Source organism: Geotrypetes seraphini, chromosome 9 (genome assembly GCF_902459505.1).
Source record: "Geotrypetes seraphini chromosome 9, aGeoSer1.1, whole genome shotgun sequence".
Classification (NCBI taxonomy): Eukaryota; Metazoa; Chordata; class Amphibia; order Gymnophiona; family Dermophiidae; genus Geotrypetes; species Geotrypetes seraphini.
Genome location: NC_047092.1, coordinates 93,869,103 through 93,894,545, shown reverse-complemented (window position 1 = coordinate 93,894,545; position 25,443 = coordinate 93,869,103). Strand labels below are relative to the sequence as shown.

Below are 25,443 nucleotides of genomic sequence, written 5' to 3'. Positions count from 1 at the left end.
CGAGCGGACGTAAGGGCTACAAGGAAAAGCACTTTCCAGGTGAGGTACTTCAGAGGGGCCCTGTTGAGTGGTTCAAACGGGGGCTTCATGAGGTGGGAAAGGACTACATTGAGGTCCCAAACCACTGGGGGTGGTTTGAGAGGAGGGTTAACATGGAAGAGTCCTTTCATAAATCTGGCGACCACCGGATGGGCCGAGAGGGGTTTCCCTTGTAGAGGCTGGTGGAACGCCGCAATAGCGCTCAGGTGGACTCGTATGGATGTGGACTTGAGCCCAGATTGAGATAGGTGTAGGAGATAGTCCAGCACGGAGGATAAGGAAGCTCGCTGAGGTTCCTTTGACTTAGAAACACACCATGAGGAGAATCTGGTCCATTTCTGGGAGTAGCATTGTCGAGTGGCGGGCTTCCTGGAAGCTTCCAAGACCTCCCTCACTTCTTGTGAGAATTGGTGAGGGGTTACGTTGAGAGGAACCAAGCTGTCAGGTGGAGAGACTGCAGGTTGGGATGAAGTAGTGATCCTTGATGTTGAGTAAGTAGTGAAGGAAACACTGGAAGTGGTACTGGTTCCCTGCTGCTGAGTTGGAGTAGGAGGGAGAACCAAGGTTGTCTGGGCCACCGAGGAGCTATTAGAATCATGGTGGCCCGTTCGAGTTTCAGCTTGACCAGAGTCTTCTGGATCAGCGGGAATGGTGGGAACGCATATAGAAATCGTTTCCCCCAGTTCAGTAGAAAAGCATCTGCCTCGAGGCGATGAGGAGTGTAAATCCTGGAGCAAAACTGAGGCAGTTTGGCGTTGTGGGGAGCCGCAAAGAGGTCTATCTGAGGCGTCCCCCATTGCGTGAAGATTTGGTGAAGGGGGCTGGAATGGAGAGTCCATTCGTGCGGTTGTAGCAGACGGCTTAGTTTGTCTGCTAAGACGTTGTTCTCCCCCTGGATGTATACTGCTCTGAGTAGGGTGTTGTGGCGCACCGCCCAGTCCCAGACTCGTAGAGCTTCCTGGCAAAGGAGGGCCGAGCCCGTGCCTCCTTGCTTGTTGATATAATACATGGCGGCCTGATTGTCTGTGCGAATGAGGATTACCATGTCGTGGAGTAGGTGTTGGAAAGCTTGGAGCGCATTGAAGATGGCTCTGAGTTCCAGTAGATTGATTTGGTGTAGTCTCTCCGCATTGGTCCAGAATCCTTGGGTGCGGAGACCCTCCAGGTGGGCCCCCCATGCGTAATTCGACGAATCGGTCGTGAGGACTTTCTGATGGGGGGGAGAGTGCATCAGCAAACCTCTGGATAGATTCGAAGAGGTCATCCACCAAAGTAGAGACTGCCGAAGAGCAGGTGTGACTAAGATGCGTTTGGATAGTGGATCGGATGTCTGATTCCACTGTGATGCCAGGGTCCACTGGGGGATCCTGAGGTGGAGTCTGGCAAAGGGTGTCACATGTACTGTGGAGGCCATATGGCCCAGGAGCACCATCAGTTGTCTCGCCGGTAGGGTTTGGCGAGTCGACACCGACTGGCAGAGATGAAGAAGAGACTCCATGCGTTGCCGAGGTAGGAATGCTCGGAGTCGGGTGGTGTCCAGGACCGCTCCGATGAAGGGGAGGGACTGGGTGGGTTGTAGATGAGACTTGGAGAAGTTGATCTCGAAGCCCAAATTCTGGAGGAAGTAGGTTGTAGCCACGGCCGCCGAAGTGACCTCTGGGGCTGACGGGGCCTTGATGAGCCAGTCGTCGAGGTATGGGAATACCTGTAGACCCCTGTCCCGGAGTGCTGCGGCCACTACCACCAGGCACTTTGTGAAGACTCTGGGGGACGAAGATAGGCCGAATGGTAGCACTCGATACTGTAGGTGCAGATTTCCCACCCGAAATCTGAGGAACTTTCGGGAGGCCGGGTGAATGGGGATGTGAGTGTAGGCCTCCTTGAGATCCAGGGAGCATAACCAGTCGTTCTGCTCGAGGAGGGGGTATAGAGAAGCCAAAGTCAGCATGCGAAACTTCTCTTTGACCAGGAACTTGTTGAGGGCCCGAAGGTCTAAAATGGGTCGCAGGTCGCCCGTTTTCTTCGGGACGAGGAAGTACCGGGAGTAAAACCCTCGGTTCAATTGGTCTGACGGGACCGGCTCGACAGCCCGAAGCTGGAGTAAGGTTTGGACTTCCTGAAGAAGAAGGGCGGTCTGCGTCGAGCTTGAAGGATACTCTCTTGGGGGATGGTCCGGGGGGACCCGGTGGAATTGAAGAGAGTATCCTTCTCTTATGATGGTGAGGACCCATAGGTCCGTAGTTATGGCCTCCCATCGATGGTAGAAAAGATGGAGGCGGCCCCCTATGGGAGAGGCCGAGGTTATGCTCCCGGGGGGGGCGTCAAAAGGGCTGGGGGGCCTTAGGTACGGCCGGTGGCTGAGGTTTTTGCTGAGACTTCTGGGGAGGTTGTCTCTTCGCAGGCTGCCTCGCAGCAGGCGCTTGTCTGGGCATGTAACGCCGCTGGTAAATCAGGGGTGGCCTGGAAGGTCGAGACTGTTGAGGTTTGGGTTTGGGCCGCAGGATGGATTGAAAGGATTTTTCATGATCCGACAGCTTCTTGGTAACAGTTTCGATAGACTCATCGAACAGGTCAGCTCCAGCACATGGTACGTTGGCGAGTCTGTCCTGAAGGTTGGGATCCATATCGATGGTACGGAGCCATGCCAGGCGACGCATCGCTACCGCGCTTGCGGCGGCGCGTGCCGAGAGTTCGAATGCATCGAAGGAGGATTGCATCAGCTGGAGGCGTAATTGGGAGAGAGAGGCTACCACTTCCTCGAACTCGAATCGAGCTTGGTTGTCTATGAACGGAGTGAACTTGCGGAGCACCGGCAAGAAGAACTCCAAATAGGAAGAGAAAAAGAAGTTGTAGTTTAGCACCCGTGACGCCATCATGGAGTTTTGGTAGAATTTTCTACCAAATTTGTCCATCGTTCTCCCCTCTCGGCCCGGCGGTACAGAGGCGTAGACCTGGGAGGGATGAGAGCGTTTTAGGGAGGACTCGACCAGCAGGGATTGGTGGGAGAGTTGGGGGCCCTCGAACCCTTTATGGTGCACGATGCGGTATCGAGCATCGAGTTTGCTGGGGATCGCCGGTATGGAGTACGGTGTTTCGAAACACTGCATGAAGGTCTGATCCAGCAATTTATGCAGGGGGAGCCGAAGCGACTCCGTTGGGGGGTTAGGTAAATGCATGGTGTCCAGATACTCTTTGGAGTATCGGGAGCCCGTGTCAAGGGTCACATCCAGATCATCCGCCATTTGTCGGAGGAATGATGAGAAGGACAATTGTTCCGCCAGCGTCGGTCTGTGGGACGGGCTGGCGGAGGAGGAGGCCTCCAGGTCCGTGGACATCGGGGAGTGACAAGGAGAATCGGGCACCGGTGTCTCCTCGTACTCCGGGCCCCTCGGAGGGGACGCCTCTGATGAGGAGTATCCCCTACGTTGCAGTTTTTTCTGCGGTGACACCTCCGAATAGCGTGAGGAGTGCCAGGATGAGTGTCTCGATCGGTGCCCGTCTCGGTGGCGGGACGGGGATCGGGATCGTCTGTGCATCGCATGGTCTCCCGAGGTCCCCAAGTGGATAGGGCTGGAAGCGGTGGATCGCCACTGGGTTTGCGATGCGGGTTCCTGCGATGCTACCCAAGTCTGGTAAGGAGTACGGAGGAACTCTTCCTGACTATGCCCAGGGCTTCGAGTATCGATCGAAGGTCTGGTCCCATGTTGGTGCGGAGGCGTAATGGGTTCTAATGGCGGCATGTCGGTAAGCGAGGCTTGCCGCGTGGGTATCGCCGCCCTCCCTCGTTCGTCCTCGTCGGTTGTCGAGGTCGAACGGTGTGGGGGAGGGGGAGGGGGCGGACTGCCCCTTTGGACCGGTACCGGGAGGTCACCCTGTATGGCAGCGATGAGCCCGGGTCCGATGGTCTGCATGAGCTCAACGAATTGAGCTTCCAGCACGGACCGTAGCGAAGCCGATAGGGAGGGATCCGCACCGAAAGGGGGTCCTCCTGCACGGGCATCGCGCTCCTTCGAAGTCGAGTGCTTCTGCTTAGTAGCTTTCGGCACTTTGATGACCATTGGTGGCACTGTGGAAGGAAGAGGTACCTGAACCGAGGAGACCGGGGCAGGCACCGACGTCGAGCTCGTGGATGGTGTCGGGGCGAGCGATGCCGGTTTCACCGCACTCGATGCAGGAGGAGTCGATGCCGGTTTCGCCCGCACCGGGGAGGTATCAGATGAAGTGGAGGCTGAGGAATCCTTAGCTGCGTCCATCTTGAACATCGATTCCCACAATAGGCAACGCCGCTTGAAAGAGCGTGCCGTAAGGGTAGAGTAAGGCCCGCACGATTTCGGGATGTGGTCAGGGCCCAAACACTGCAAACAGCGCCCGTGAGGGTCCGTGAGTGAAATCGCGCGTTGGCACTTGCTGCACTTTTTAAAACCGGTGATTGGCCGGGACATAGGCCGGAAAATCTCTGCCGCGAGGTCGAAGCCCGTGGGCCTGAGCCACGTGGCCGGCCCGTTCGACCCGCCGGAGGAAATAATCTTCTCCTTTTTTTTTTTTTTTTTGAAAAAGAAAAGAACTGTTAAAGTAATTAAAAGAAACGAAAACGAAAACGCGGACAAGGAAGGCAAATTTAACTGAATTCAGCTAGCGCATGAAGAAGTTGAACTTCTCAGCTCCGCGGAAAAGAAAGAACTGAGGAGACACGCCCGGATCTCCGGGTAGGAAGGCACCGGCGCATGCGCGGTGCGGGCATCTAGAAACTTTAAGTTTCTACAAGCAACACGTGCTTGTGAGACGTCCGTACCGGGGCTCTGTCTGATGACATCACCCACTAGTGAGAATACCTGCCTGCTTGTCCTGGGATAAACTAAGATCTACTTTACCTTCCTCGACTAATCCCCTTGAGCTTTTTCCCATTCTTCCTGACACTGACATATACAAACCAGAACAAGGGTCCAGAGCAGATCTAAACTGGAACCAATTCAAAACACTGGACTGGGAAACCTTCAATAAACTCTACAACAAATATTCTAACTCCTTCTGCAAACTAGACACCTGCCCTCCAAACGTCATGAAAACTGTGCCCATCCACTTCAAAGCCAACATGCTAACCTGGGTGAACTTCCTACTTTCCTCAGGATACTTTCCTCCAGAGCAAGGCCATATTATGCTAATCCCAATCATAAAAAACACAAAAGAACCCCCAAACGCCCCTTCTAATTACAGACCAATCACTAGCATCCCTCTATTCACCAAAATAGCTGAAGGGGTGGTAAAAGCTGAACTCACCGCATATCTGGATAAATTCAACATACTAAGTGACAGTCAATCGGGCTTTCGAACAGACCACAGCACCGAAACCATCATTGCAGCCTTAATTGACCACTTGCACACCCTCTTCAGCCTGGGTTCCAGCACCTTGCTCCTTCAACTCGACTTGAGCAGTGCGTTCGACCTAGTAGACCACAACATTCTCCTAGAATGCCTGACCCACATTGGCATCTTCGACCAGGTCCTCAACTGGTTTTGCGGATTCCTACGAAACAGATCCTATAGAGTACTCAAAAATGACTCTTCCTCATCTAGCTGGGTTAACTCCTGTGGGGTGCCGCAGGGCTCCCCCCTGTTCCCCACACTATTTAATATCTATCTCGCCTCCCTGAGCAACCTCCTTCATAACCTCAAACTCAAATTCTTCATCTACGCAGATGACATCACAATAGTCATCCCACTCACCACCTTCTCCCCAGAACTTCTAGCCTACATCACAAGCATACTTAATCAGATAGAAATCTGGATGCTATCCTACAGATTAAAACTAAACCCGGACAAAACAAAATTCTTCCTAGCCTCCCCCAATGAAAAAATCAAAGACTCCACAATCCAAGTGAAAGGTCTGGTCTTCCCCCTCAAACAAACATTAAAAATACTGGGAGTCACTCTAGACAAACATCTATCTCTAGAAAATCACACCGATCTTACTGTCAAGAAATGCTTCTCGGTGCTCTGGAAACTGCGCACCATAAAAAAATACTTTGACGACTCCTCTTTCCGCCTTTTGGTACAATCCTCCATTCTCAGCGTACTAGACTATTGCAATGTCATTTATTTGAGCTCCACGAAGAAAACCATGAGGAGACTAAAATTGATCCAGAACACTGCCATCTGCCTCATATTCGGCCTGAACAAATGGGACCACATCACGCCTTTCTACCACCAACTGCATTGGCTCCCTTTCGAATCCAGAGTCCTATTCAAATTCGCCTGCTTCTGCTACAAAACAGTTTTTGGCCTATTATCTAGATACCTCAATCACCATTTCACTCTGAATCTCACCAACAAGAAATCCCGCAGAATCCAGCTGTTCGTCTTCCCATCCCTAAAATTATGTCATTTCAAAAGATTTCTCGACAAAACCTTTGCTTACCAGGCGGCTAAGCTGAACCCTTGGCTTGCCCAAATGATACTCGAGGCCCCATCTTACCTTAGTTTTAGAAAACTTCTCAAAACGCACCTCTTCCGTGAACAGGGCTTTTAACCCCCCTTGCCCCCGGCTTCTCCCCTTTCCCAAAACGCACCTTTTCCGCGACCAGGTCTTTTAATACCCCTTGCCCCCTGCTTCTCCCCTTTCCCACACTCACCCCGTTCCTTCTGCTCCCCCTCCTCCCCCCTCCCCCCACTTGGTCTCTCTCTCGTCATCTCTTATCTTCCAACTCTACCTTCTGTCTTACCGTTACCTCTGCTAAATCTCAGTTAAAGAGTTCCCCACGCCCCCCTCTTCATTGCCTGTAATTTTGTTAAAATTTTGTAAATCCGTGTGTCATCGCGGACCTTAATTAACGGATGTGAACCGCCTAGAACTTTTTGGGTATGGCGGTATACAAGAATAAAATTATTATTATTATTATACAGTAGATGTCAGGTATGTATAAATTTAATTGGTGTTAATTACCATAAGTAACTTCCAAGAATGATTCTTAATTAGTGAAAAACTCAAGCAATCCTTAAATGTAAAAGGCAAATATTATACATATAAGTATCTTATTTTATGTTACCTGCTGTAGGCTGAGAATGAGTGTCTTGGCACACTGAATCTTATCGATTTGTCTGGTTTTACTCAGTGTTTCTTTGATGATATCCCCATAGTCATTGTAATACTATAAGTAACAAAATGCAAATATTTAAATTTTTTTAAAAACTAGACCTTTAACAGCTAGCATTTTTTTTTTTTTTAATAATTCAGTTAGTATGCTGAAGTAATTAACATATGCTTTATTGTTTCTGGATCCATCTTGACATAGGAATGCTTTTTCATTTCAAAAACAAATTCTGAGATTTTAAGTCAAATAAACCAGTTAAATAAATTTAGGCCCCCTTTTATCAAGACATATTAGGGTTTTATTTTCTATGAGCGTCGGAGCTTTTACCGTAATAGCTGGCAATAAAAATCTCTAACGCGGTTTGATAAAAGGGGTCCTTAAGTATGTATCACAAAAAATGGAAATTAGTAGTAGTTCCCTTAGCTCAGAAGCTGTTAAGGGCTGCCACACCCCATCATACCTTCATATAGTGCTTGAAGATGTCTGCAGCTGCATGCATGTCCACAATATCATAGATGATCAGTTTGCTAAAAGCTGCTAGAAGATTCCTCCTTTTATGTAAGGCCTCAATTTTGTTAGCTTCATCCTCTTCATCTCCCTCTAAAGAGAGTAGAAGTCTATGAGTACAGGTTTTCATCTAATCCTTTAAAAGTGGCTCAATGATGACACATGGGAAAAAAATTAGACTTTCAGGTTATTTGTGGCCCCAAACTTCAATTTCCAGCTGTCAATTGCAGTTTACTGCTTCCAGTTATATTTGAGTATACAGTCTGTTACCACACAGAATAGCTGTGGATCTATTCTTTCTAATAATATTAGATAATAATTTTGATAAATTTTGTTCAGGGCAGCTCCAAAACATACATACTGACACACAGAAAGTAAGTTTATAGAAAATGAATTAAATAAAAATAAAACAAAAGGAATAAAGGTAACACTTTTTTTATTGGACTAACTTAGTGCATTGCTTGATTAGCTTTTGAAGGTAACCCTTCTTCTTTAGACCGGCAATAAGAAAATGTAGACAACTGCCAGTATATAAGTTAAACATCAAAGCTTTTCAGTGATAGACTCACAAGAGAAGGGAAGGGTGGGTGAGGTGAAAGAGAGAGATATGGGCAGGTGACAAAGATACAAAGTCATAAAATTCATGGCCTGTAATGATTCTCCAGGGTGATGGGACCCTGTGAGAGAAAATTTGGATAACAAGGAAGTCTAAGAACCTTGTCCTTCTGTAGACATACTGTGTATCACAGCTGCCTCAGCCAATATGGAGCTACCAGGATAACTTGACATGGGTGTGTAGACCCGCGAAAGCACTCTGTTTATCACTGGCCACAGGGGGGAACATATACAGGAGCCAGACTAGAGTGTCCAGCTCGGTGCTTCTGGACTCATACCTTTGGCTGAAGAAACAAGATGCCTTTTTGTTGGATGCCGAGGCCATGAGGTTGAACATTGGATGCCCCCTCCCACCATGCCTGACTATGAAGTTGAAGGCCCTCTAAGAGAGAAACCAATCCCTGGGATCCAAGGTCTGCCGACTTAGGAGGTCCACCTGCACATTCTCCACTCCGGTTATGTGAGCCGCCAAGATGGCTAAGAGATGGTGGTTCCACCCACCAAAAGAGCAGGCAAGCCTCCAAGCTCAGCGTTGCACTCCTGGTGCCTCCTTGCCTGTTTATATAGATTACTGTGTTTGCATCACCTAAGATGACTCTGACTGCCTTTCCTTCTAGGGTGATGCCCAGGGCTTGCAGAGCTAACCATATCATTCTCAGCTCCATGTGATTGATCAATCACTTCCTCTGATATGGAGACCACTGCCCTTGTAGCAGACGTCCCTTGCAATGCGTTCCCCAGCAAATAGACTGATATCTGTCATCAGGATTGTCCACTAGGAGATGCGTAATGTCATTCCTCTGTTCAAGGACTGTGGCCGCAATCACCAGTCCAGGCTGCTCTATGTCTTGCCTGACCATGACAGTGGAAGGTCCAGGGTGTCCGCTTGTGGAGGCCACTATGAGAGGAGCAACGCCTGAAGTGGGCGCAGGTTCGCGTTTGCTCAGGGAACCACATCTATTGTGGCCACTGTTTCTCCCAACAGTTGAAGATATTAGCAAGCTGTGGGGGCTGGAGGGTCATAAATCTCCCGAATTTGCCTCACGAGCTTCATTTTGCATGCTTCTGGGAGAAAGATCCTGTTCTGCGCCGTCTCAAAACAGGTTCATAAGTATTCCAGGGGCTAAAGACTGGATCAATTAGCTTTTCCTGAAGTTGACTACTCAGCCCAACATCTGTAGGAGCTGGATCACTTGGTTCTACCACCGATGCTTCCTCGTCCCTCGAGGGCGCTCTTATGAGCCAATCATCCAGGTAAGGATGCACCTGAATTCCTGCCTCGCATCACCTCAGTAAAGGTTTGTGGTGCTGTTGCTAGGCTAAAGGGAATAGCAGAGAACTGGAAATGCTTCTCCAGAATATGAACCCTCAAAAACTTTCTGTGAGCTTCTCTTAAAGTTGAAAAAACACCCAAAGTATTAGGGGTTAGCCTTGACATACCAGAAGATAAGAATATCCTTAATTGGTCAGACCAATGGTCCATCAAGCCCAGTAGCCCCTTCTCACGGTGATCAATCCATGTCATTAGTACCTGGCCAAAACCCAAAGAGTAGCAACATTTCATGCTACAGATCCAGGGCAAGCAGTGGCTTGCCCCATGTCTTTCTCAATAACAGACTATGGACTTTTCCTCCAGAATATTGTCCAAACCATTCTTAAAAACAGCTATGCTATCCGTTCTTACCACAACCTCTGGAAATGCATTCCAGAGCTTAATTATTCTCTGAGTGAAAAAATATTTCCTCCTATTGGTTTTAAAAGTATTTCCCTGTAACTTTATCGAGTGTCCCCTAGTCTTTGTAATTTCTGATGGAGTAAAAAATTGATCCACTTGTATCCGTTCTACTCCACTCAGGATTTTGCAGACTTCAGTGGTATGTCCCCTCAGCCATCTCTTTTCCAAGCTGAAGATCCCTAACCTTTTTAATCTTTCCTCCTATGAGAGGAGTTCCATTCCCTTTATCATCATGGTCGCTCTTCTTTGAACCTTTTCTAGTGCTGCTATATCTTTCTTGAGATAAAGAGACCAGAATTAAATGCAATACTCCAGGTGAGGTCAGTATGGAGCAATAAAGATGCATTATAACATTCTTAGTCTTGTCCCTTTTTAATAATTCCTAGCATCTTGTTTGCTTTTTTGGCTGCCAACACACATTGGATGGACGGTTTCATTTGTATTGTCTACAATAACGCCCAGATCTTTTTTTTGGGGTGCTAATCCTCAATGTGGACCCTAGCATCTGATAACTGTGATCTGGATTATTCTTCCCAATGTGCATCACTTTGCATTTGTCTATATTAAATTTCTTCTGCCACTTGGATGCCCAGTCTTCCAATTTCCTAAGGGCTGCCTACAATTTTTCACAATCTGCATGTGCTTTAACAACTTTGAATATTTAATGTCAACTGCAAATTTAATCATCTCACTCATTGTTCCAATTTCCAGATCATTTATAAACAAGTTAAATAGCACTGTTCCAAGTACAGATCCCTATGGCACTACACTGTTTACTCTACTCCATTGAGAAAAATGGCCATTTTTAACCCTACCCTTCTGGGGTGGTTGGCAGCATTGTGCAAGCAACTTGCGGGTTTGGATGCATGACCATAGCGTTCAAGACTACTAGACACATCTACAAAAAAGCACAGTTACTTACCATAACAGGTATTATCCAGGGACAGCAGGCAGCTATTCTCAACATGTGGGTAATATCATCCACAGAGCCCGGATGTGGACAGCTTCACAAGCAGACTTGCTTGAAGAACTTTTAGAAAGTTCGTGACTGCAGCACCACGCATGCGCGAGTGCCTTCCTGCCTGACACAGGACGTGCGTCTCCTCAGTTCAGATACCTAGCAGAGAAGCCAAACTGTTACGTTAAGTAACTGTGCTTTATCCCAGGACAAGCAGGCAGCCTATTCTCAACATGTGGGTAACCTCCAAGCTATCCAGAATGGGATGGTGGGAGTGTTGGCAATTAAGGAGAATAAATTTTGTAACACTGCCTGGCCGAAAAGGCCATCCCGTCTGGAAAACGCATCCAGACAATAATGAGAGGTGAAAGCATGAACTGAGGACCAAGTGGCAGCTTTACAGATTTCCTCAATAGGAGTAGATCTAAGAAAAGCTAGTGATGCCGCCATGGCTCTGACTTTATGGGCTGCGACTCGACTCTGTAGATGCAGTCCAGCCTGAGCATAGCAGAAAGAGATGCAAGCAGCTAACCAGTTGGAGTTGGTGCGCTTGGAAATCGGATGTCCCAACTTGTTTGGATCGAAGGAGACAAAAAGTTGAGGAGCAGATATGTGTAGCTTAGTTCTTTGCAAGTAGAAAGCCAGAGTACACTTACAGTCCAGAGTATGAAGAGCTGTTTCTCCAAGATGAGAATGAGGCTTTGGAAAAAAACGCTGGAAGTACAGTGGATTGATTGAGATGAAATTCTGAAACCACCTTAGGCAGGAATTTAGGATGAGTACAGAGGACCACCTGGTCATGATGAAACACTGTGAAAGGTGGGTCTGCAACTAAAGCTTGTAGCTCGTTGACCCTGCGAGCAGAAGTGAGAGCAATGAGAAAAACCACTTTCCAAGTGAGATATTTAAGATGAACCGTATCCATTGGATCGAAAGGAGGCTTCATCAATTGAGCAAGAACAACATTGAGATCCCAAACCACTGGAGGAGGTGTGAGAGGTGGTTTGACATTGAAAAGACCTTTCATAAATCTGGAAACCACAGGATGAGCAGAAAGGGGTTTCACTTCGATAGGCTGATGAAAAGCAACAATTGCACTGAGATGGACTTGAATGGATGTGGATTTGAGGCATGATTGAGACAAATGGAACAGGTAATCCAAAACTGAAGACAAGGAGGTAGGTTGAGGCTCCTTGTGATGAATTGTATATAGTCCATTACTGATTGTAGCATTATCTAGTGGTAGGCTTCCTGGAAGCCTCTAAAATGTCCTGTACAAATTAAGACAACTGTAGAGAGGCAGTCAAGAGGAGAGGTAATAAGCTGTCAGGTATAGAGACTACAGGTTGGGATGAAGTAGAGACCCTTGACTCTGTGTAAGCAGAGAGGGAAATACTGGTAGAAGCAGAGGCTCCCTGGTGCTGAGTTGAAGTAGAAGGGAGTACCAAGGTTGCCTGGGCCACCGAGGACCTATCAGAATCATGGTGGCATGCTCCTGTTTGAGTTTGACAAGAGTCTTGAGAATCAGAGGGAATGGAGGGAACGCATAGAGAAACAAAGTTGTCCACTCCAGAAGGAAAGCATCTGCCTTGAGGCGGTGAGGAGAGTATATCCAGGAGCAAAAACTGAGGCAGTTTGTTGTTGTGGGGAGATGCAAAGAGATCTATCTGAGGAGTTCCCCACTGAGCAAAAATATGATGGAGAGGCGAGAAATTGAGTGTCCATTTGTGAGGCTGCAGAAGATGACTCAATTTGTCCGCCAGACAGTTTTTCTCTCCTTGAATGTAGACAGCTTTCAGGAAGGTGTTGTTAAGGATTGCCCAATTCCAAACCTTCAGAGCTTCCTGGCAAAGAAGGAGAGATCCAGTTACTCCCTGCTTGTTGATGTAATACATGGCGACTTAGTTGTCTGTTCGAATGAGGACTACCTGGTCATGAAGAAGATGCTGAAAAGCTTTAAGAGCATTGAAGATCGCTGTGAGTTCCAGCAGATTGATGTGACACTGATGATCTGTGCTGGACCAACGGCCTTGAGTATGGAGACCATCAAGATCAGCCCCCCCAAGTTTAGGCCGAGGAATCTGTCGTGAGGACCTTCTGATGAGGGGGTGTTTGAAACAGTAAACCTCTGGAGAGATTGGAAGAGATCATCCACCAATGGAGAGACTGCCTTAATGAAGGAGTCACTTTGATGTGTTGAGAGAGTGGGTCACAAGCCTGCACCCACTGGGATGCCAGGGTCAACTGAGGAATTCTGAGGTGAAGTCTGAGAAAAGGAGTCATGTGAATGTAGATGCCATGTGACCTAGTACAACCATCATGTGTCTTGCTGAAATTGTCAGCAGTGAAGACACTTTGTGACAGAGACGAAGGACAGCATCCTGATGTTGCTGAGGAAGGGATGCTCTGAGTTGGAGAGTGTTCAGGACAGCTCTGATTTGAGGGGGGGGTGTCCGAGCTCTAGATAAGATGGAAGCTTGAATCCTGTTCTCCTCCTTTGCCTTACTGTTTTTCAAAGCTGGACTAATCTTATCTATCTGGACATAGTTTTCTTTTAGCAGCATTAATAAAGGAAAATGTCATCATTGAAACATGTAAAATGGATGTGGCTGCTAGCTCAACAGCTGGTTTGAAAAGAACCAAACCTGATCCACCAACTCCTGAAAAATTATCACCTGAAAAGAAAGCCACTACTGCAAGTGATATTGTACTGGATGAACTTCGTGCCCTCAGGGAATTGACAACTAAGCACTTTGAAACCACCAAATAATTAAAGGATGACCTAGCTGAGATTAACACTTCTCTATCAAATTTTCAGCTTCGTATTGAAAAGCTTGAAACATGTGCAGACACTGCTGCCTTGGAAGCAGTACAATCTCAGAGCCTTATGGACAAACATTTTAAAAAACTTGAGCAGGACCTGGAAGATCTGGCCAACCGTAGCCGCAGAAACAACTTGCGCATAAATGATTTAAAGGAAGGAATTGAGGGATCTGACATGTCTATCTTCCTACAGAAATGGTTGCCTAAAGTCCTGCAGTTGGAGCCTGCTACTGTTCTGGATATTGAGCGCTCTCACCGGGTCCCCTCATGATTGAGCCAGAATCAATCTTCCCCACGCCCGATTTTTGTTCGATTCCTCCGTTTCCAGCAAGCACTAAGTATACTCACCACTGCTAGAGCACATTCTGGTCTGATCATAGATGGAAAAAAGATCTTCATCGTTCCTGACTTAGCCCAAACCACAGCTAGAAAACGGAAGTCCTTCCTAGCTATGCGACCGAGGCTCAAATCAATGATTGCCCGATATGGCTTACAATATCCAGATCGCATGATAGTTACCATTAACAATGCTACCAAATTATTTGATTCCCCGGACTTACTTCAAGCGCATCTGGATCAGATTCAGTCTCAGGGAATCTCTCCCTCGCACACTAGTTCCTGGCCAACGCTAACAACAGGATCGACTGCTGTAACTTATCTGGTTTCTCCTTGCTGAATGCTGACTTTTTTCCTCTTCGAGTTTACAAAGTTCACTTTTATACATGATTAACTTTCTCCACTGTGCTTGGTTCTTGGTGTAATTTGAAATTACTAGTTCACACAGTTCTCGATTGTGTTCCTGACTCCATATTGTATTGCTTTCCCCTTCCCCTTGCTTTCTTGCTCCTTCCCGCGCTTGCCACGACTCCATTTTCTTACAGATTTTTTTTTCTTCTGCGTTAGGTTTTTTTATATGCCCAATCGATTTTAACTAATGAACTGTTTTAATCTACCTTCCTTATTTTTAGTATCGTTAGAGAATCATAATGTCTTTAACCGTATACTTTCCCTCTTCTCTTCGTCTCTCCGTATTCCTTATTGTATTAATTGTTACTTCCTTCCAATTTGAAGAAACTAGGCTATTACACTGCACTTATAAATGTTTTTTCTTTTCTCATCTGTTTCTCCCCTTTTTGATCCATGTCTGTTTTTCTTTCCCTTTTCAGACTGTTTAATCTTAGGTTATGGAGCTTTGCTAAATTCTTAATACAATTTTATTTTCTCTCCATTTCTGTCTCTATGGTTCTTTCATCTCACGCTTTGCAGTGTTTTCACCCTGATATTTGTTCGTACGCTTCTTACTTCAATGAACTTAAATAATCTCCTTCTGATTTGTCTATTAATTTCTCCTCATCCCTCTACCTGCGATATTACACTCCGTATAGCTGTTTTCCTTTCTTATTATCTGTTTTTCCTTTCATCTTCTGTTTAGCCCGTCTTTCCTTCACTTGATGTTTTATTGTAGGTCAAGGAGTCTCCGTTATATTTTTACCATAGTTTAATTTACAGCGATTTTTTACATTTATCCTACTGATTTTTAGAGAGTTTGTTCTATAATTAATTGTACCTCAACAATTGTGTCTTATATATCATCCTCCCATCTCTGCTTTCCTTGCATTTTCTCCTTTTTATGCCTTACAGGATTGTTTTTTTTAATTTTTTTTAGAATAACATGACATCAACTCGCATGCATATACCCCAAATGAACTGCATACAATTTCTCTGGCTTGTTTATTTACCCCCCATCTCCGTTTGTGATATAGCATTTCAGTTACCTGTTGCCTGACTAGTTAATCACATGTATCCTTTGATCCCCGATGTGATTAATTATATCTATCTGCCTTTTCAATGAATTATACAAATAATTTGATTGCGTTTCTAATCTATACTTTCTCCTTACTAATTGGTATATTAAATTTCACATTTTATTCTTAATAGGCCATAATATATTACTATATATAAATTATAAATTGTGTTATATATAATCGCTTGTTCTCTATTATATGCTTTGATATTAATTGTCATGATATAGATATTGATTGTCTAATGCATAATTATATCAAGATGATATTCTTCTGTTTACTCTTTGTCTAATCTCCCTTTTTACTTAGATTTTAAATGTATATTGTGCTTTTTCTTTGTTGCTTAACCTAACGATTATACTATTTTTTTATATATTCTTCTTGCTGTTTGATATCTTTCCTCATATTTACTCCCACTCTAACTTTTATAAATAATGAATTCCTATCTTAATCCTAGACGGCTTGGTCCCTCTTTTGCTTTTTATTATAAACCAAATGACGATTTGCTCCTGTCTTCTTTTTTCTAGATATGTACTTTTAGTTCTATATATAAAATGTTTTTCTTATTAATAATGCTTTGATTTCTTACACTTATTGCTTTTAAACTCTGACTTTTATGAAACATTTTTATTTGCATTACACATCAATTCAAGTAATGATTTTGTCTATTTGTTCCTATTGTATTAATTATTATTAACTTAAATACTTTTACTAGCCTATTTTTAACATTCATCTTCAATGAATTATAACATTACATCCAACTCATGAATTGTTTCTTTAACCAATACCATATTTACTTGTACTTTATGAATTCTCTGTTGCTTTAGACCTACCTATTCAATTTTAATTTCCTCCACCAACACTACTTTTCTTATCTATTAATGACTAATATATTGTATTTCGATGACTCTACAAATAATGTTGATTTCTACTTTTTGTCTCTTAAATTAATTCATTGTTTGTTTCTTCAAAAATTGATTTTCTATATTAAAACAATCCTTTTCTCTGCCTGACTTAACCTGTTTAACCTCTAACATACCTTTTCTATTTCAATTTTATCTATGGAAATATTTTCTAATACCTTTCTCTAATACTATCTGGTTCTTTGCTTTCTGATCTTATGTACTATAAATAGGAGGATGCCCTCTTTTCAGGCGGTGTTCCGCAGGGGTCGGTGCTGGGACCACTGCTTTCAATATATATATCAATGACTTGGAAACGGGGACAAGGTGTGAAGTTATAAAATAAGGAGTGGGAAGACCTGCAAAGGGATCTAAGCAAACTGGAAGAGTGGGCAAACAAATGGCAAATGTGCTTTAACATAGAAAAATGTAAGGTCATGCATATAGGGAAAAGGAACCCAAGATACAGCTACAAAATGGGGGGGAACATTGCTGGGGAAGAGTAATCTTGAAAAAGACTTGGGTGTGCTAGTGGATACAACCATGAAATCATCAGCGCAATGTGCAGCGGCCTCGAAGAAAGCTAACAGAATGCTGGGCATCACTAAGAAGGGAATTACAACCAGGACGAAGGAAGTCATCATGCCACTATATCGTGCAATGGTGCGCCTGCATCTAGAGTACTGCGTCCAATATTGGTCGCCGTACCTCAAGAAAGACATGGCGATACTTGAGAAGGTCCAGAGAAGAGCTACGAAAATGATAAATGGTATGGAGGACTGTTCATACGCTGACAGGCTGGACAAGCTGGGGCTCTTCTCCCTGGAAAAGAGGAGGTCTAGGGGGGACATGATAGAAACTTTCAAGATCATGAAGGGCATAGAGAAGGTAGACAAGGATAGATTCTTCAAACTACGGGGAACCACAGGCACAAGAGGGCACTCAGAGAAACTGGAAGGGGAGAAGTTTAGAACAAATGCCAGGAGGTTCTTCTTCACACAGAGGGTTGTGGACACATGGAACGTGCTCCCGGAGGAAGTGGTCAGGTAGAGTACGCTACAGAGATTCAAAGAGGGATTGGATGGATTCCTGAAGGATAGGGGGATTGAGGGATACAGATAAGGGTAGATAAGAGTATGGAAAGAGTATAGATGAAAACAAGGAGGCTATAGGGCTAAATCAAGATAACATGACAGGTCATGGACCTGATGGGCCGCCGTGGGTGCAGACTGCTGGGCGCGATGGACCTCTGGTCTGACCCTGCGGAGGCAAATTCTTATGTTCTTATGTTCCCCCTATTTTCTCAATTTCTGCAATCCGACTGAGCTTTCTTCAGCTCTTTATGCCTTTTCTACTATTTTCTCCTCAGAAATCCCTCTCTTTCCATCTATTGCTAGTACTGCAGTGTTATGTACATTTGAACATTGTTTTGAATTGCTATGGCTGACAATATAGCATTCTCCAATCTTTCATTTATATTTTGGAATGTCAATGGCCTGAGACATCCCGTAAAGAGGAAAAAAATTATTACTCATCTTAAAACACTGAAACCCCTCCATTGTCCTCTTACAGGAAACTCATATTCTAATCTCTCCCACTACTTAGATACTAATAATTGGCTAACCCACATAGCAGAAGCTCCAGCGCTAGGTAGAAAACATGGCGTAGCAATCCTATCTCATAAAGCTGTCCCTGTCCAGCTCCTGGAAACTAAACATGATACTGAAGGCAGATGGTTAATTGTTAGAGCACATATTTTGTCACAGGAAGTTCTCCTTGTTAACATATATGCCCCTAATGTTGACTCTCCTGAATTTTTCACTCAATTGTTTCAAACCATTACTGAGTTTGATACCCTTCCTCTCATCATAGCCGGGGTCTTTAATTTACCTCTGGATAACTGGCTAGATATACACTCTTCCAGCTTTCTCGTTCCCTCTAAAGCTAATACTACACTAAAATCCTTGCTTAAGCATTACGATCTAACCGAACCTTGGAGATTACAACATCCAGATGATAGGGATTATACTTATTTCTCTTAACATAGTAACATAGTAGATGATGGCAGATAAAGACCCGAATGGTACATCCAGTCTGCACAACCTGATTAAATTTAAATTTTTAAATTTTTTTCTTCTTAGCTATTTCTGGGCAAGAATCCAAAGCTTTACCCTGTACTGTGCTTGGGTTCCAACTGCCGAAATCTCTGTTAAGACTTACTCCAGCCCATCTACACCCTCCCAGCCATTGAAGCCCTCCCCAGCCCATCCTCCACCAAACGGCCATATACAGACACAGACCATGCAAGTCTGCCCAGTACTGGCTTTAGTTCAATATTTAATCTTATTTTCTGATTCTAGATCCTTTGTGTTCATCCCACGCTTCTTTGAACTCAGTCACAGTTTTACTCTTCACCACCTCTCTTGGGAGCGCATTCCAGGCATCCACCACCCTCTCCGTAAAGTAGAATTTCCTAACATTGCCTTTGAATCTACCACCCCTCAACCTCAAATTATGTCCTCTGGTTTTACCATTTTCCTTTCTCTGAAAAAGATTTTGTTCTACATTAATACCCTTCAAGTATTTGAACATCTGAATCATATCTCCCCTGTCTCTCCTTTCCTCTAGGGTATACATATTCAGGGCTTTCAGTCTCTCCTCATACGTCTTCTGGCGCAAGCCTCCTATCATTTTCGTCGCCCTCCTCTGGACCGCCTCAAGTCTTCTTACGTCCTTCACCAGATACGGTCTCCAAAATTGAATGCAATACTCCAAGTGGCGCCTTACCAATGACCTGTACAGGGGCATCAACACCTTCTTCCTTCTACTGACTACGCCTCTCTTTATACAGCCCAGCATCCTTCTGGCAGCAGCCACTGCCTTGTCACACTGTTTTTTCACCTTTAGATCTCGGACACTATCACCCCAAGGTCCCTCTCCCCGTCCATGCATATCAGCTTCTCTCCTCCCAGCATATATGGTTCCTTCCTATTATTAATCCCCAAATGCATTACTCTGCATTGAATTTTAGTTGCCAGGCATTAGACCATTCTTCTAACTTTTGCAGATCCTTTTTCATATTTTCCACTCCCTCTTCAGTGTCTACTCTGTTACAAATTTTGGTATCATCTGCAAAAAGGCACACTTTTCCTTCTAACCCTTCAGCAATGTCACTCACAAACATATTGAACAGGATTGGCCCCAGCACTGATCCCTGAGGGACTCCACTACTCACCTTTCCTTTCTTCGAGCAACCTCCATTAACCACCACCCTCTGGCGTCTGTCCGACAGCCAGTTTCTGACCCAGTTCACCACTTTAGGTTCTAACTTCAGCCCTTCAAGTTTGTTCAACAGCCTCCTATGAGGAACTGTATCAAAGGCTTTGCTGAAATCCAAGTAAATTAAATCTAGCATATGTCCTCGATCCAGCTCTCTGGTCACCAATCAAAAAATTCAATCAGGTTCGTTTGGCATGATTTACCTTTTGTAAAGCCATGTTGCCTCGGATCCTGTAACCCATTAGATTCAAGGAAGTACACTATCCTTTCTTTCAGCAAAACTTCCATTATTCATCCCTGTGACCACTTTTATGAATAGGGACCACATCCGCTCTCCTCCAATACCCAGGAATCACTCCTGTCTCCAGAGATTTGTTGAACAAGTCTTTAATAGGACTTGCCAGAACCTCTCTGAGCTCTCTTAGTATCCTGGGATGGATCCCATCTGGTCCCATCGCTTTGTCCACCTTCAGTTTTTCAAGTTGCTCATAAACACCCTCCTCCGTGAAGGTACAGAATCTACTCCATTTTCTCGTGTAACTTTGCTAGACAATCTCAGTCCTTCTCCAGGATTTTCTTCTGTGAACACAGAACAGAAGTATTTGTTTAGCACATTCGCTTTCTCCTCATCACTTTCCACATATTGGTTCCCAGCATCTTTGAGCCTAGCAATTCCATTTGTAATCTTCCTCCTTTCACTAATATATCTGAAAAAATTTTTATCTCCCTTTTTTACATTTTTAGCCATTTGTTCTTCCGCCTGTGCTTTCGCCAGACGTATCTCTCTCTTGGCTTCTTTCAGTTTCACCCTGTAGTCCTTTCTGCTCTCCTCTTCTTGGTTTTTTTTATATTTCATGAACACCAACTCTTTCGCCTTTATTTTCTCAGCCACTAGGTTGGAGAACCATATCGGCTTCCTTTTTCTCTTGTTTTTATTGATTTTCTTCACATAAAGGTCCGTAACCATTTTTATCGCTCCTTTCAGCTTAGACCACTCTCTTTCCACTTCTCTTATGTCCTCCCATCCTAACAGCTCTTTCTTCAGGTACTCTCCCATAGCATTAAAGTCCGTACGTTTGAAATCTAGGACTTTAAGTATCGTGTGGCCGCTCTCCACTTTAGCCGTTATATCAAACCAAACCGTTTGATGATCGCTACTTCCCAGGTGAGCACCCACTCGAACATTAGAGATACTCTCTCCATTTGTGAGGACCAGATCCAATATCGCTTTTTCCCTTGTGGGTTCCGTCACCATTTGTCTGAGCAGAGCCTCTTGAAAGGCATCCACAATCTCCCTACTTCTTTCCGATTCTGCAGACAGAACATTCCAGTCCGCATCCGGCAGGTTGAAAACTCCCAACAGCAGAACCTCCTCTTTCCTTCCAAAATTTTGGATATCCACAATCAGATCCTTATCAATTTGCTGCGATTGAGTCGGAGGTCTGTAGGTGCAGGTGGTCGAGGCACGCAGCATCCCAGACTTCAAGAACAAATGGGATACCTAGTGGGATCCCTACAAGGTCATGCCAAGGGATAGGGTCACTAGGACTTGAATGAGCGGGTCAGTAGAGTGACAGTATAATTACAATTATACTTTAGGGGGTCAGTAGACTTAAGAGGGTGGGTAAATAGTGTGGGCAGACTTGATGGGCTATAGCCCTTTTCTGCCCTCATCTTTCTATGTTTCTATGTTACACCCACATAGATAGAAGTTCCATCTTCTCTTTTCAGAGCAATCCTTATCGCTTCTTCCTCTCCCCAGGTCCCTTGCATTTCGGTCGCTTGGATATTGATCTTTACATAGAGAGCTACTCCTCCACCTTTTTGACCATCTCTGTCCTTCCTAAAAAGATTATATCCCGGTATGTTTGCATCCCAACCATGTGATTCACTGAACAATGTCTCTGTGATAGCAACAATATCTAGATCTGCCTCTAACATCAGGGCTTGCAGATCATGAACTTTGTTGCTTAGACTGCGAGCATTTGTGGTCATCGCTTTCAGCTATTTTTCAGTGATAATCTCCTTTTTCGTATGGATTTTTGTGCCGTTTCACTTTCCGTTGCAATACTAAGAAATGAGTTGCTGATATTGCTTATGTTGCAGTCTTTACTATTATCATATCTTTTCTTTTGCCGGGGCTGGTCTCTATAATTGTCCTTCGTACATACACCACCCCCACCTTCTAGTTTAAATGGCTAGAAAAATATTGTCTAAATTTCTCTACAAGGTTTCTTTTTCCTGCTGTAGTAATATGTAGCCCATCAGTGCAATATAGCTTCTTGTCCTTCCATGTATTTCCTCATCCTCCTTTGTCTCCTCAAAAAAGCTATTTGAGAACTGACTATTTTCTAATTTCCTCCTCATTTTTGCCCAACTTACTTACAATTACCATCCCACGCTTCTTTGAACTCAGTCACAGTTTTACTCTTCACCACCTCTCTTGGGAGCGCATTCCAGGCATCCACCACCCTCTCCGTAAAGTAGAATTTCCTAACATTGCCTTTGAATCTACCACCCCTCAACCTCAAATTATGTCCTCTGGTTTTACCATTTTCCTTTCTCTGAAAAAGATTTTGTTCTACGTTAATACCCTTCAAGTATTTGAACATCTGAATCATATCTCCCCTGTCTCTCCTTTCCTCTAGGGTATACATATTCAGGGCTTCCAGTCTCTCCTCATACGTCTTCTGGCGCAAGCCTCCTATCATTTTCGTCGCCCTCCTCTGGACCGCCTCAAGTCTTCTTACGTCCTTCACCAGATTATCTCTGTTATCTCTGACCATGCCCCTATTTCATTTGAACTGAAATGGGATGCTGTAACCCCAACTAGATCTTCCCTTTGGAGATTGCCCAATCATCTTCTATCTGATGATTCTGTTCAACAACGGATCTCTAAATTTATCGACAAATATTTTCAATTCAATAACACTGATTCTTTAGATCCCCTAATTATATGGGAGGCCTTTAAGGTCTCATTAAGGGGTGAATTGATTTCCTGTCAAGCATTTAAATTAAAACAGGATAGAAAAGAACAACACGATCTCGAACTTCAAATCAAGAGTCTTGAACATGATTTCTCTATAATGATAAAACTCTTCTTCCCCAAATCTATAAACTAAAATATTCTTATAATAAATTAGCCACCATGGCGGCACAACAAGATATATTTACCACCTCTACTAAATATTTTATGGAGATGAATAAGAGTAGCAAATTGCTTGCTAATTATCTTAAACGAAAACAAATTAAAGTACAGATCTCATCTATTAAAACTCCAAATGGGAAACTTTTCTCATCGCACTCTGACATCTCGCAGGCCTTTCACGATTTTTATTCTCAACTTTATTCATCAGAAATTACTCAACAATCACCCAGTGCTGAGGAGTTTCTGGCCAAATTGCAGTCGCCTAAACTTGGCTCATCAGATATAGAAGAGCTTAAATGTCCTTCGACACATCAGAAATTCTTTTAACCATCAAACACCTATCATCTGGTAAATCACCTGGAGCTGATGGTATTACAGAATTCTATAAACTATTCTGGGATAAACTTTCCCATACACTTGCAACATTATTTAACTCCTTAAATCCGCAAAGAGTATCCAAAAGTCATTTCTTAGATGCTTTCATTACTGTAATACCAAAACCTGGTAGAGATCCTCAACAAATTTCAAATTACAGACCTATCTCTTTACTTAATGCTGACTACAAAATTTATGCTACTATTCTATCCACTAGACTACAACGCTCCATAGATTTGGTTATCCCTCTCACCAAGTAGGCTTTATGCCTGGACGGCTTATAACGGACAACTCATGCCTCTTTTTTCATCTTGCTTCCATTGCACATGCCTTTAAAGATCCCTGTATAGCTCTCTCACTAGATGCTGAAAAAGTATTTGATAGAGTTGAATGGCCTCATCTTTTTCAAACGATGCACTGGTTTGGATTTCCCCCTCAATTTATCAATTATGTAAAATCCTTTATTCCTCCCCTAAGGCCTCCATAATTGTGAATAACATTCTATCGACTTCTTTGGAGTTTCACAGGGGTACTTGTCAAGATTGCCCCATTTCACCTTATCTTTTCAATATCACTCTTGAACCCCTTCTTCTTGCGATTAAATCTTGTAAAGGAATCTCTGGTATCCTATATAACAATTTAGAATATAAATTGACGGCATATGCAGACGACGTTCTACTCTACCTTACTAACCCAGACCAATCTCTTCCTGCCCTATTTGATTTAATAGGCTTTTTCTCTCTCTTCTCTGGTTACAAAATTAATCAGCATAAAACTGAAGTGCTGCTGCTTAACAAGCACTCCCAACCGGCTTTGGTTCAACCCTTTCATCTTCTTTGGTCACCCACATGTATGAGATACCTGGGAATTGATTTATATGCTACCATATCTGCTACAATTCATCATAATAGTAAAAAACTTATTGAGCATGTTAAAACCCTGTTAAATTCGTGGCACCCTCTTCATCTTTCTTGGTGGGGCAGAATTGAAACTATTAAAATGACTATGGCTCCTAAAGTAAATTTTATACTTAGCATGATCCCATACTTATTCCCAGCCTTGTTTTATAAAATAAATAGACAAACATGTCTTATCTTTCATATGGCCGAAAATTGCCCTTAAAAAACTTAAAAGCTTCCAAAGCTGCAGCGGGAATATTATTGCCTAATTTTATGACCTATCACAAGGCTGCAACAATCTAGCCACTGGTTCTTATCGGCATCCGGCTATTGTCCTCTCTGGCTACAGCTTGAACACTCCCTCTGTACCTTTTCTCCTTCGCTACTTGCACTATTGACATCTCACACAAAACTTCATGAGAACAACCCCATCATCTCTCAATCTGTTTCCTGTTTACTTGAATTAGATAAAATTCTTGATGTGTCTATCTGTACTTCTCCTTTGATTTCCCTCTGGCATAATCCATGATTCCTAATTGATAAAACTCCAATTTTTTGGTCCGCTTGGGCTAAACTAGGGATCTGGTCCCTATCTGACATCTGTACGCCAGCCTTGCAGCTCTTAACATTTGCAGATCTGCGTGATAAATTTGCCCTCCCAGCATCTGCTTTCTATCAGTGGCTACAACTTACTACTATCATTACCAAATCAAAAATCTTACATTCTACAATGGTTGGAACCCCTTCCTTGATCTCACATTGTTCCCTACTTCTTACGACAGGTCATGTTGCATCCCAGTTATATAAACTACTTATCGCTTCTCATATGAACACTGATGCTTCGTTACATAAGTATGGGAACTAGATATAGGACACCAGATATCGGACAGACAGTGGATGACTCTTTGGTCCAAAGTCATCAGATCCCTTTCCTCTGCAAACTCGATCCAATCCATGTTTTTCTTACACCACAGAACGAATTGGACACCCCAAAAGCTTCATATTGCTGGCCTTCTGCCTTCAAATAAATGCTGGAATTGTAAGTCTTTACCTGGCACCTTACTTCATATGTTGTATGAATGTCCTCTTCTTCAATCCTTCTGGTCGGACGTATGGTCTATATTTCGACAGATATTTAACATACAAACTGATCTTTCTCCTTCAATTATCTTCTTGAAATCAGAAGCCCATATGCTTAATTTACCTCCAACTCAACATACTTTATTTGATACACTTATTATTATAGCTTTAAGACTTATATTCTCCAACTGGA

General features: G+C 43.9%; 1 protein-coding gene across 1 annotated transcript in view; it reads right to left on the bottom strand.

Annotated features, from left to right (window-relative positions):
- The window catches only part of STAG1 (stromal antigen 1), a 2,074,316-nt gene that overhangs the window by 332,056 nt on the left and 1,716,817 nt on the right, over positions 1-25,443 (bottom strand). The window contains 2 exon segments of the mRNA XM_033958034.1: positions 7,083-7,184; positions 7,588-7,727. Coding sequence (XP_033813925.1) covers positions 7,083-7,184; positions 7,588-7,727 — 242 coding nt within the window.